The 13,405-nt window shown below is 28.4% G+C and overlaps 1 protein-coding gene across 1 annotated transcript; it reads left to right on the top strand.

Moving 5' to 3' along the window:
* Nucleotides 1–3,999: 3,999 nt before the first annotated feature.
* On the top strand, nt 4,000–11,975 carry LOC119678499. Its single transcript, XM_038090354.1, has 6 exons — nt 4,000–4,199; nt 4,256–4,398; nt 5,281–7,751; nt 9,551–10,398; nt 10,793–11,245; nt 11,324–11,975. The coding sequence occupies exons 1-6, from the start codon at nt 4,032–4,034 to the stop codon at nt 11,966–11,968; spliced, it is 4,728 nt and encodes a 1,575-aa protein (XP_037946282.1). The 5' UTR covers nt 4,000–4,031; the 3' UTR covers nt 11,969–11,975.
* The last annotated feature ends 1,430 nt before the right edge of the window (nt 11,976–13,405 follow it).

Below are 13,405 nucleotides of genomic sequence, written 5' to 3' on the forward strand. Positions count from 1 at the left end.
TGCTTATGTTTATTTTAATTTTGGGCCTGCTAACCTCAAATTAATTGCATTTTAATCATTTTGTACACATTCTAAAATAATAATTGTATTTAGACCAAAGCACGCAGATTACCTTTAACCTCACTTTTTTACTCCAAAAGTTGTTTGCGGTTCTCAAATCCAATATCTCGAATTGTTAACTTCACACACAGGAATTTTTAAACAAATTACAAAAATGTTGTTTGCGTCTTGTATCTTGTTAAAAGATGATATCAATAGATTGTTTTTAAAAGATATTAGTAATTAATACTCGTCTCGCGTTTCAAAATATTTTTTTTTATTTTCTGTGTAAGATTCAATTTGTTACAAAATTCAATAAATTAATTTAAAAAAAATGTGTATCATTTATTAAATATTAATCAATTTATTAAACTGTATAAGACTTATTCAACTCTAAATTTAACGAACACGAGTACGTGTATATCAAAAGACTTAAGACACAAACTGCAATTTGAATAAAATTTATGGACGATTTCACAAATAAAAGAAATTCAAATGAGTGTATGTAACTACTGCTCAAAAAGTACTCGGATTTTGTAAATAAAACACACAAATTTAAATTTTATTCCAAATTTATTTTATCTCCTTCAAAATTTGCTCCTTCTGAAACGATACACATGCCAACGCTGAACCCAATCTTCCATACACTTTTCATAGGCCCGTGCAGGTATGGCTTTAAGTTCCTTTAGCGAATTCTCTTTTACCGATTCAATCGATTCAAAACGCTTACTACGAAGGGGCAATTTGAGTTTCGGGAATAGGAAAAAATCGCACGGATCCCGATCTGGCGAATATGGTGCCTGAGCGATGACAGTGGTGCCGTGTTAGATCAAAAAATCGCGTACAACAAGAATTTTCCATAGTAAAAATAGTTAAATGCACTTGAGGTAGTTTCACATTAACAACTGCTGTAAACAAACTAATTGACAGATGGCGTTCAAATTTGTACCATATGTCAAGAAAGGTCTATTACTTAAGGAATAGTTAACAAACAACAAAATCGGGATGAGCAGAAGGTATATACAAGTACTCAACTCTTGAACTCAAATTTTTCCTTTATCCTCAACACATTCTAATTAAATTCAATATTACAACACATAGATTAAATGAAATCAAAAATTATCGATATGATTTTTTTTAATTAATGAAATAATTAAATTTTTCAAATAATTTTTTTGTTTTTTTAAAGCATCACTGATTCAAACTTTGGATTTAAGTTTATCTGATTTTAGTTTAAGTTGTTGAGTATTTTTTTTTTGTGTTTTTTTTTTAATTTACAGCCAAACTTGTTGAATTTAAAAGCGTACATTCTAATTTTGTCATCGCTGAACGAAATCGTTGACGTGAACGTTTAAATTCACATTCGACAAAATTGCCAAATATTAATTGATGGTCTTTGCAACATTATTTTTGTGATGTATTGAAGTAAATTTGAAATTTCTTGTTCACACATTGTCAGTAAGCAAAAAAATTAAATCAAATAAAAAAAATTCAAGATCCAAATCTGAAAAGTGCCAGATAACTGCCTCCATCTGACATCTGCTACACGTTCATTTTTTATAAATTTGCACTTGTACCCACAATCTAATAAATGTTTTTATATTTTGTTTTTATTTTTTTGGCCCAATGCAACAATATATTCTTCATTTTTGGATTTAGTCCAATTCTATTTTGTTTATAATTTTTAACTTATGAACAAAAAGTGATTGTAAACTAAAACAAAAGCATCTTAAAATCATTTTTTTAAATATAATCGCTTGTGGTCTTTTAAAGTTTCATTATGTTGAAATAAAATAAGCATAAATTTTTAAAAATAGTAAAAATTGTCATTATATTACCATTAATCTAAGATAAAATTTTAAAAAAATAAAAGAAATAAATTTTTGCTTTTAACCAAATAAATAATTATTAACTCTTAACGGTTCTATTTTATAAATAAAACTTTTAGTCTATTTAAGCTTTGTAATAAGATTTGATCATTTAGTCTTAAATGTTATTTTTAAGATTTCTAAGAGTATTAAATATAATTTTAAATTTTAATCTTAAATATACTAAACAGATACAAAGAAATTATGTCGTATCATGTAACTTTTATTGCTGTTATCTTACTTAATCGTGAGTCCATGCAAATATCGGGAACCACAGCAAGCTAACTGCAATTGTATGTTAGTGAGATGTTAACACATTAATATTAATATTAGTTTAATATTAGTTATTAAATATAAATTTAATAAATCCAAAATATCCACTTAAAAATTAAATATTGTATATATTATTAAAACTTAATATACAAAAAAGTAACGGACTCAAAAAACTAATGAGGTTATAGAATGGTACTAGTGAGTTGAACTCAAAATTCTGTACAGCATTCTGATACAACATTTATACACTAAGCATCGCAGCTATAGCTCACCCATCCGTTAATGATAGTAAAACCAATACACAAATTATTACTTCACTTGAGAAACCACATACTTTCAGATCATAGCTCTTACGATATATAAATGTTATGTTATTTTTGTCAGTACTATTACTCCCTAAATAATATAGTTTATTTTAACAACACTTATTTATATGAAATAAAATATTTATCTTAGCAATCTTTTGTTGTTATCTGCAATGATTCCATAAATTTCTGATATCTTTATTAACCATACAACCGTATTACTCGTTACATATAAAAATTATACATTATAACTATAAATTCGAAACACATCTATAGAATCGTGCATTCAAGTGAAACTTATTAAGTCAATTAAAATGTTTCAAAAGCAATAAAATAATTTTAGAACCCCCATAGGTCCACATGAACGACGTCATTATTTAGTTCAACCTGTTTAGTTAGTATAATCAAAAAAAAAAAAACAAAAAAATAAAAAAATGAAAGAAGAATTATATTGTCACGGCAGCTGCTTTAATTTATTATGCTTACCAGTAGCTGCCACAGCTCTATATCTACAACGCATTGCTAATAAATATGTTGCTGCCACTTAAACTGCAACAATTGCAGCTACTTCGAAAGCAATAAAGTTTACTTTTATGTCAACTCTTAAATGATTATGTCGTCGTGAAACGAGATAATTTAATTGAAGTAAATAAATAAAATGCGTGGCTCTATTTCTTTTGTAATTTCTCAACTATTTCTCCTTCTTATTTTATTTATCGTAATTAATTTAATTAATTATTTAACTCATAACTTAACTCACTTAAAAAATGAATAGATATTAAATGTTAACGAATTAACTAATTAAAGGAAAAAATTAGAGTTTCATTAATTATCTAAAGAAGCATAGAAAAAATATTTATGGCCATGGAAAAAGATTGGAACAATAAAAAAATTAATAAACCAAAGAATATTCTTAAAATAGTTTTTAAAAATTAAGAACAAAAAATAAGTCAGTGTAATATTTAAAAAATAATTATTTTTGGTATAAATCATATCATATAACACAGACGCTTTAATAATAAAATTGAACACTATTATACATATTCTTATGGTGTTCTTCTTTTATGCAGAGTGCAACTTTTTACTTATATTAAAGCACAGTCAACTATCAATTAATTTCTTTATAAAACATAAAATCAGCTTTTCAATATCAAATAATGAAGCGTCAAACAGTACCAAAAAAACAATAAATAAATAAAAAATGCGGTTTCACAGCACTAAAAATATTTTATAGTAATTTTACAAAAAAAAATGCGTGTAAGAAACGTTTGTATAGTATTTTTAATGTGCAACACAACTATTACTAAAATATAAATAATAGATTATTTATCTCTCTCTCTCGAATGACTAATTCCAAGAAAAATAAATAGATCTTTTTTAAATTAGTCTCTATATGTAATATTTTATTAAACAAAGTGTACTTAGCAGTTCAATAAGTAGTTATATCTGATTACAGAAAAAATTTTTATTTCTCTTGAATAGATTTTTATTGGTTTTTTGTTTTTTTTAGGATATCAGACGTTTTGAGACACAAATAAAAAAATATATGGCAGACGTAGCAGAGCAAGTTACAGAACACTACAGTAAGCTTCACATTAATTTACAAATGGAACAACAGGCAGTAATGAAACAATTCAATGAATTCTGGGAAGTTCCACATGATGGTCTTGTAAATATGAAGAATAATTTAAAGAATTCTAAAACTGCAACAAACGTAAGCAAAACTCAAAAATTTTCTTTAAAAATTTTTTACCTTTTTTTTAATTTCAGTTTATGCGAACTAACTTGGAATTTCTGTGTAAAAATACACCCAGTGATCGATCTATAGATGGTCTTTTGAAAAAGTATTCAACTTACTTAGAAACACTACCTTGTAAAGCTCAAAATATGAAATTTGAGAATAATCCAATAACGTAAGTAGTTTATAAATGTGAGTCTTAACATACAATACACTTCAATTAAAATTTTCTGATGTTTGTGTGCCTATTGCATACCATTCCAACCAACTTATCCCTGATAAAATAGAATATTGCAGTTAACAATCTTTATTGATGAAAGATTATGAAAGAGAATCAGAGAAATTAATTGATTTCGCCAGATTTTTATATGTTAGGAGTCCGGTTACTTAATTTTGGAGGGATCAGGGGGGTATTTACTGATATTATACATTTTATGTAAATAACAATTTAATAATATATTTACAATATAATATAATTAATTGAAAGAGAGCTGTGACCAATGACGACCAAAAGATCATTTCATTTTTGTATGGTAAAACTAATATTATTTTTAACTAGATTAGAGCTGCAATCACAATTACTTTTTTCATCTGTTTTATTCTTTATAAATAATTTAAAAACATACAATAATTATCCATACTTTAATTATTTACTTAAAGCTATGACCTAATGTCATCAGCTTAACCTAGCGATTGCCTACTCTTTTTAACCCTCTAATCTTGTAGCGAGTTTGATATTATAATTAATAGCTATTGTTTATTATGCATACATAAGTGCATTTAAAAGATCTCATCTATAATTTATTCAGCCAGTACATTCCATTACGGACTCTGTGCAATTCCGTTTGACTTAAGTTCATTTTCCCCAAAATACTTGTATCTTATTTCAATTAAAATTGGGCAGATTATGATAAAGTGCTTAACGTAAAAGTGAAAACGTAGTATTAATCCCATTCTGTGAACATATTATTATTTATTATTATTTATTATTTTAAATATACAACTACATATATATAGATAATATGCAATTATAATATTCTTATATTTTTCTTTATAGGTTTGAACCTGCGTTCACAAACGCAATAGATTTTGGTTCTACTTGTAGTATTGCTGTTAAAAAACCAACAACAGAATTTGCAATGGGTTCACTATATTCTTATAATTTTGAAATTTTGGATTTTGATATAAATTATCCAACTCAATCGGAGTTATCTCTAAGTAGTTTGGATAAAATGAATATAGTGAAATCCAGTAAGATTTTAAAAAAAAAACGCACTCCAGTTAAAGAAAAAATCCCAAGTTATACAATTTTGAAAAAAAAAACATTTGATTCAAATGAAACAATAGAAAACTTTCATGAAATTTTATCATTACCCTCAGCTGATAATCCAATGGGTTGTGTAACATTTATCAAATCACCAGCTATGTTTTACATTCAACTGAAGGAGCATAAACCACTTATACAGCAAATTTCCAATGCTTATAAATCTCATTCAGTGGACTTAAGCATAAATAATGAATTTAATGATATTAATACTGATGTTGAGGTGGACAGTGAAATTGAGACAGCGATTGAGTTTGAGATTGAGATAGATAAACTTTATATAATACATTATACTGATTCTGAATACTATCGGGGTCTTGTAAAAAATGTTTGCATAAATCGTGTGTATAATGTTTACTTGGTCGATTTGGGGTTAACTGTAGATGTTGAAGTTAAATCTTTTAGGACCATCAAACAAGAACATATAAATATTCCATATGTCGCTATATGTTGTTCTATGTATAACTTAGTACCTAAGCAAGGAACTGAATGGGATAAAGATGCCACAATGCTTTTTACACAATTGACAAGTAATGAAGTTATTGTTGAACTTAATAAAAATCAGTCAAAAATAACAACTGGAGAGTGGAGTGTTAATATTATTGCACTTTACCAAGATAATTCTTATAGCATGAGAGATGTTTTACTCTATACAGGTTTTGCTATGGAAGTATCTGAAAATGGTACTACCAACCATTTGGCGTTTGCGCGACAAGAACATTGTTTTCAAAAGCGCATGCTACTGAATAATCAATTTGTAGTATGCCGCATCTGTTCGATAGAAAATCCCCTAGAATTTTATGCAATGCAAGAAGACTTGATAAAGGAAAAAAATGACTTAAATAAAAGTTTAAATGAACTCTACTCAGAGGAGGAAGTACTGAAAACGGTTTTTGTAGGATATATACATATGTGTTGCGCTACGCAAGTTGATGGAGTTTGGTATCGTGCCCGTATTGTGCGCATATTCGCAGGGGGTGTAATAGATATATTCTTAGTAGATGAAGGCAAAACGATAACAACAAAATGGAATCAGTTATATGAATTGTTGAAAGAATTTGTTAAAATAAAAGAATTTATATTTCAATGTGAACTTCTGGGCGTTAAACCTTCTCAAAAGCATAATTATCAATGGACCAATGAGGCATTAACAGAATTTAAGCACCTTGTACAAAACCCGCGAGTTGTTATTTACATAAACACCAAAAATAGTTTAAATGTATATAAAGTTAATTTAAATGTAACAAAAACGAGTGGCGATATAGATGTTGCTGCTGAATTAATAAAATCAGGGCTTTGCGATCCTTCAGGAGAATACTGCGATATTACAAATTCCGGTACGAAAAAACAATCTGATATGATAATTAATTCTGATAACAATTTTCGAATGGAAATGATTGAAACTCAAACACAAATCAAATACGATGAACAAAACAAAAATTCTATTATTCGTACACCAATTGAAATTGTTGAGATCATCAATCCATTTGAATTTTATGTATACGTGAAACAATTGCTTCCAGGTATAATAAATTTTTTATACAAACTTTCAAGTATCGACTATTTTCGACCACAAAAAGATCTTATTTGGAAAGAAAATGATCATTGCATTGTTAAGGCGAATGTATATGTGGAGTGCGTTCAACAGTTAATAGATGAACAATGTGATCAGAAAGATTACAATTTCATTTATCATCGTGGTATAATAATGTTCTGTGATACAGAACATAGTATTTACGATATTTTCCTGCGTGATTACGGAAAGATCATAAGAAATGTTGAAAAGTCAAATATTTATATTATTCCATTAGCTGATGATAATGTTTCAGATAGTGCTCAACGCTGTCATTTAGCTGCTATACAACCCATTAATGAAAGGAAATCCTGGTCAAAAACTGCTATTGACTTCTTCACAAGAGTTGTTACGAACCCTTCGAATGAACTTTCAGCGACTTTGTATGGCACTCCTGATAAAAGCAATAACTCATTACCTATAATACTTTGGATTACATCGACTGATAACAATGACGCTTTAGCTCCTAATCAGCAAAACCATGCAAAACTAAATAGCGCGCTTGTTAAGATGGGACACGCTTGCTGTTTGAAATGGGTCGATTTCAAGGACAATATCTTGGGGACTGAATGGGTGATAGATAAAAAAGACATAATTGATGACTCATTAAGAAAAATATTTAAAACAATAGGTAAATGAATTCATTTTATTTTATTTTATTTATAAACTATTTTTAATTTATTTTATTATATACCCTTGTTATTTTATTACATTACACATATACCACTTTTATTTTAATATAATAATCTGTATTATAAATACAGATGTGTCAATACCAGGTGTACCGGTATGAAGTGAGCGTAAAGATACAAATATTCCGACAGGGAACTTTTGTTGTGAACGAGCCTTTTTTTTTTTGTTTTTTTGCTATGACATGTGTGAAATATATTTAGTATACATCAAGTCATTGAACAGACAAAAATGTCGAATTTTGTACCAGAAAGTGATGATTTGCGGAAAGCATTAATTTTTTGTTTTCATTTGAAGAAAAGTGGTGCAGAGTCGCATCAATGCTTGTCGAGGCATATGGTGATCATGCTCTATCAGAAGCAACATGCAAAAGATGGTTTCAACGGTTCAGAAATAATGATTTTGATGTGAGAAATGAAGAACGTGGAAGACCGCCAAAAAAGTTTGAAGACGCCGAATTGCAAACGATATTGGATGGAGATGACACTTTGGGTCAAAAGCAAATGGCAGAAATGTTAAATGTTGCACAACAAATAATTTCTGACCGTTTAAAAGCTACGGGAAAGATCCAAAAGTGTGGAAAATGGGTGCCACATGAATTGAATGAAAGACAGATGGAAAACCGAAAAAACACTTGTGAAATTTTGCTTCAAAGACACGAAAGAAAATCGGTTTTGCACCGGATTGTTACTGGCGATGAAAAATGGATTTATTTTAAGAATCCTAAACGGAAAAAATCATGGGTTAATCCGGGACAACCATCAACATCAACTTTGATTCCTACGAGGAGGTCGAAAATTGGGTGTCTGGTTGGTTTGCTTTAAAAAACGAACAATTTTTTTGACGTGGTATCCACAAATTGCCAGAAAGGTGGTCAAAATGTGTAGAAAGCAATAGCCAATACTTTGAATTGACTTTAGTCAATTTTGTCAATAGCTTTACTATTTGAAGCTGTTATTGTTGTAACCATAGAGATTCAATGTACTCTCATTGGCAAAGAATACTGAGTTCCAGAAAGAACTGTCCTTGTACAGGTGGTGTTTGGCGAACTGCAAGCGAATTTTACAATTTTTGTCACTTACAAATGGCTTGTTCCGGGCAGTTTGTCCGTTAAAATTAGCATTTCTTAAAACTCTTCGGATACTTTTTGGATGATATTTCTTTCGAAGAAATATTTCAACGTCCTTGGCAATAGACGGGACATTTAATGTAGGATTTTTTTGAATTTTTCCTATTATCCATTTTTCATCTCATTGACTCGAACTTTATTGGGAGCTTGTCTGCCTTTGTTTTCCAATTGATGATCGTGAGGCTGAATTATGTATTGCACGGAAGATGAATTCAAGCCTATAATTTCAATAATTTTTCTTTGTGTTTTTCCAGAATGATAATGTTTAATAACTAATTGGCGTTAAAATCACGTTAAAATGCGCAATCAAAACTAAATGATCAGTTTTGCATTTGTCCATACCATTAGTTTCAAAGCGATTCAAGTATCCACAATTTCGGTAGTCCTTTTGGGTTCGTTTCGTTACCATCTTTTAATAATATATTTAAACCAATTTATTTGTTTAGGGACTTTACGAGTTGAAATTAATTTAACTATGGTATTATAAACTATGTATATATATTGTGTTTTATTACCATTTTATTAAATATAAAGTGGTCAATAATAACATTAATAATATAAATTAGAATAGTAATAAAATAAAATGTTAACAAAATTTTTTTGTATTTTAGAAAAGCAATCAACACCAGATGATAACTTTTTGAATACTTATGCGTCAGAACATAAAAGTCCTAAAAGTCTTGATTCCGATAATACATATGCGTCCAATTTAATTGATTTAACTCCAACAAAGCCTACAATGCTATCACCGTATTTTTGGCGTCAAAGAAAACTCATTCAGGAGACATATTTTGAAGGAAATCCTACCTATATTGACTACGATGGAATAATATACATGCATAAATCAATTGATAAAACTCAATTGCATAGAATGCGATTGAAATTAGATAAATATTTTGCAAGGTATTCGAATGAAATGAGTTTTCTGATGACCGATTTTGGGATAAACCAAGCGTGCATAGCTAAGTATAGTGCTGATAATCACACATATCGTGCCATTATTACAGCGATAAATCAAAATGAATTTAAAGTATTATTTATAGATTACGGAAATGAAGAAATGGTTACATTAAAAGACATTTTACCCTTTGCACCATATGCAAATATACAGGCATATGCTGACACCTATAAATTGATTGGTATAGGGCCAAAGAAGGGTACCAAGTATTCTGAAAGGGTGTTAGATATAATACACAAACAAATAGTTGGAAAATCGGTCATGGTGAGAGTTTCGCCATCTGCATTAACAAACAAAGGGAGGGACTACACATGGTGCAGTATATGTGATCAAGCAACAGATTTAGCATCAATGCTCCTTATTAACCGTTTGGTAGTTTTAGTGAAGGAAGAAAATGAACCTTCAAATAAGATGGACACAGAAATATTACCATTGATGAGTGATGATCACAATGATGATGATGATGACTGTTTAGTGAGATGTTTAAGGGACATCGATGATGTAAGTATCTAAACCATGTTATTTTTGTTCTTGTTTTTGAATGAAAATAACAGAATGTTTTATATACATATAAATATACAATTAAATAATAAATAAATAATAATAAAAAATAAATAAATAATATAAATAAATATAAATATTTATACTCATTATTTTAAAAGGTATATTTTTTTTGAAAATGCTTTATAAAAATTGCTTAGCTACTGGAAAACTTTTTCTTTTCAATAAAATTATGCAGAGCCAATAAACACGGACTTCTTCTACCTCTCCCGTATAATAAAAATATTAAATTTTAACATAATGACATAATTGTTCTAAATTATTACATATATACAATATTTTTATATTTTTTTTGTGAATCTGTAATCATTTTAATTATTTACATTTATTGAAGGTATCTCCTATTAAAGAAATGAGCGATCTTGATGACGAATACGGTAATGCCACATCTGATTTTCTCAATCAAAACAATAATTTTGACGACTTAGCACAAAAATTTGCGACTAGCTTAGATCTTTTAAATACAAATCATGAGGATGGTGAACCTACAAACGAACTTGATTGTACATTTCTAAACAACCCACCACCTCCAAAGAAACCCATGTTTACAAGAAACGAATATATGAAACTTAAAAGTGATTTTGATAGAAATCATATATTAGACGCTAAAAATATTATAAAAAAAGCTACAAATGCAGAGAGTACCTTGATTTCAAAACATCATACTGAAGGCTTTTCAAATATGTGTAAAGAACATTTAAGTATCTCATCTGATAATCTTGCGGAGGATAATGCTGAAAACATGCCAATAAATACTACAATAACAGCAAATGATTTAGAGAGAGACGTATGTGAAAGTGATAATTTGTATTATTTGAAAGTATTGTGTTGTATTTTTATTAATCAATTTATTTTTTTATTACAGATTTCACCTTTTGAGCGTTTTAGTCCAAGCAAAACGTCAACTGTTCGTACTCATAGTATGCTTAATATATTTACATTCCCAAAATTGAAAAAATTTCGTACATCTTTCAAGTGCACAATCATTCATATCGTACAACCTGATATATTATATGTAGTTCCTACTGCAACCGAATATGAGGACTTGTCCTTAGAGTTGGATAGCCTGATTAATGCCATAGCACCTAAGTTAAATCCACTCCAAAATTTTAATAATAATACTCCATGTTTGGTACAATATGCAAAAGATAATCGATGGTATCGTGCCGCCATTAAGAACTATAATAAAAGAACGAATATCGCTACTGTAACTTACGCTGACTATCTTTCTGTTGAAAATGTGTCGGTAGATAAACTAAAAGAAATTTCGGATCAAATAAAAAATCATCCATTACGCTTTTTTAAGGTACATGTAGTTAATGTTAAAAAAGCTAGAGCTTACTATGATCGGGATGTATGCGCAAAACTTTATTGGAAATTGAGAACGTATACATACAAAGCAAATGTTATAAATAATGACATTGAGAATAATATAATTGACATTGAACTATATGATCTAAAGAACAACAACATATTTGAAAAGGCGCACATTAAAGAATTTTTAGAATAAGAAATATTATTGTTTTGATCTATACTTAATTTGTTATTCGCTTATATACATTAATAGCTTTAAAATAATTTTTTTTTTAAATATAATCAATGCTTTGTAATATTTAAAAAGCTACACTCTTTAACTCGAATTAAATTTTTATAGTATTTAATTTTTATATACAAAAAAATGCATTTTTTTTTTTCAATTTATATTCAACATATGAACATTTATTTTTTTTCGAACAACGTTTAATAAAACTGAAATAAAACATAAACATTTGATATTTTTATTTTTAATCTATCTATATGTATTTCATTATTTTATATCATAGTATATTATTAGGAGTTCTTCACTGCTCCTTTATCTTTCCAGAGTTACTCTTAAAAATACGAATACGATTAATTTGAATATTCCTCCCCATCTTTCGGTTATTATTAATACGGAAAATAACAATAAACATAAGTTTAAGATTTTCTGTTGGTGGGTTGATTGGTTGCCACCATATAACTTTCCGTTGACTTCAATTAGCGATTATGCGCCATCTTACTACCACATTTTCCGCAAATAATCGTATGATAGAAAGATAGACTAAATCCATTCCGTCAAATTTGAATAATATAATAGGTCTATCGTCTTTACTGATGAACAATCTGATAAAGATTTTCTGTAATAATCAAATTTAAAAATATTAGTTCAATTTCTTTATATAGGCGCCCGATATAACCAATTTCAACTATTGTTGAGTTTTTTTATTTGGATTTACAAAAACTCGATTATAAGATATTATTTCTATCCATATTAATTATTTGAGCATATATTCAGGAAATATTTAGTTCGTTTTGGAATGTTTGTTGAAACTACCATTGCCACACTTTTGAAATTCAACGACTAATTTGTTTATTAATAGACATGCGAACTCTCTACATCAAATATGGTGTGGTGCATTTCAATAATATATGTATATGATCTATATAATATTCGCAATCGGTTTCAATACATTTAAAACATGCTATAGTAAACTGAACATATTCTTTGTATATGTATTAGAATAGGTTCAAATCCCAATAAGTTCTAGTCTAAAAACATGCTTTAAAAAATCATTAAATAATATGTCTCTATATCTAATATGAAGCTTTTAAGCATTTCATATATTCACAAAAATGCCTTCTACGAAATCGACATAAAGATTGAGCACTTTTTGGTATCGCTAAGGACCAAAAGGTCTACTGCCAGTCAGTATAACCTATTTTTATTTGAAATATATACATAAATAATTTACGGATAATAGAGATATTGAAGATATTAATTACTATTTAAGAGAATTTTTGAAATCAAAACTTGTTTAACATCTTAGTTTAACGATTTCAGTAGCTTAACATATATATCACTGATGCCTAGCCCCTAATATTTGTATTTGTTTGTATTTGTTATTGTAATGCCTACTGGCCGAAGCTT

The sequence above is a fragment of the Teleopsis dalmanni genome, chromosome 2 (genome assembly GCF_002237135.1).
Source record: "Teleopsis dalmanni isolate 2A chromosome 2, ASM223713v2, whole genome shotgun sequence".
Taxonomy (NCBI): domain Eukaryota; kingdom Metazoa; phylum Arthropoda; class Insecta; order Diptera; family Diopsidae; genus Teleopsis; species Teleopsis dalmanni.

What these genes read in the sequence shown, in the direction of transcription:
- LOC119678499 (XM_038090354.1), top strand. Translation starts at nt 4,032, where the DNA reads ATGGCAGACGTAGCAGAGCAAGTTACAGAACACTACAGTAAGCTTCAC. An exon ending in TTTGAGAATAATCCAATAAC is followed by an intron (nt 4,399 to 5,280) that starts GTAAGTAGTTTA and finishes TTTTCTTTATAG; the next exon opens with GTTTGAACCTGCGTTCACAA. An exon ending in AAAAATATTTAAAACAATAG is followed by an intron (nt 7,752 to 9,550) that starts GTAAATGAATTC and finishes TTTGTATTTTAG; the next exon opens with AAAAGCAATCAACACCAGAT.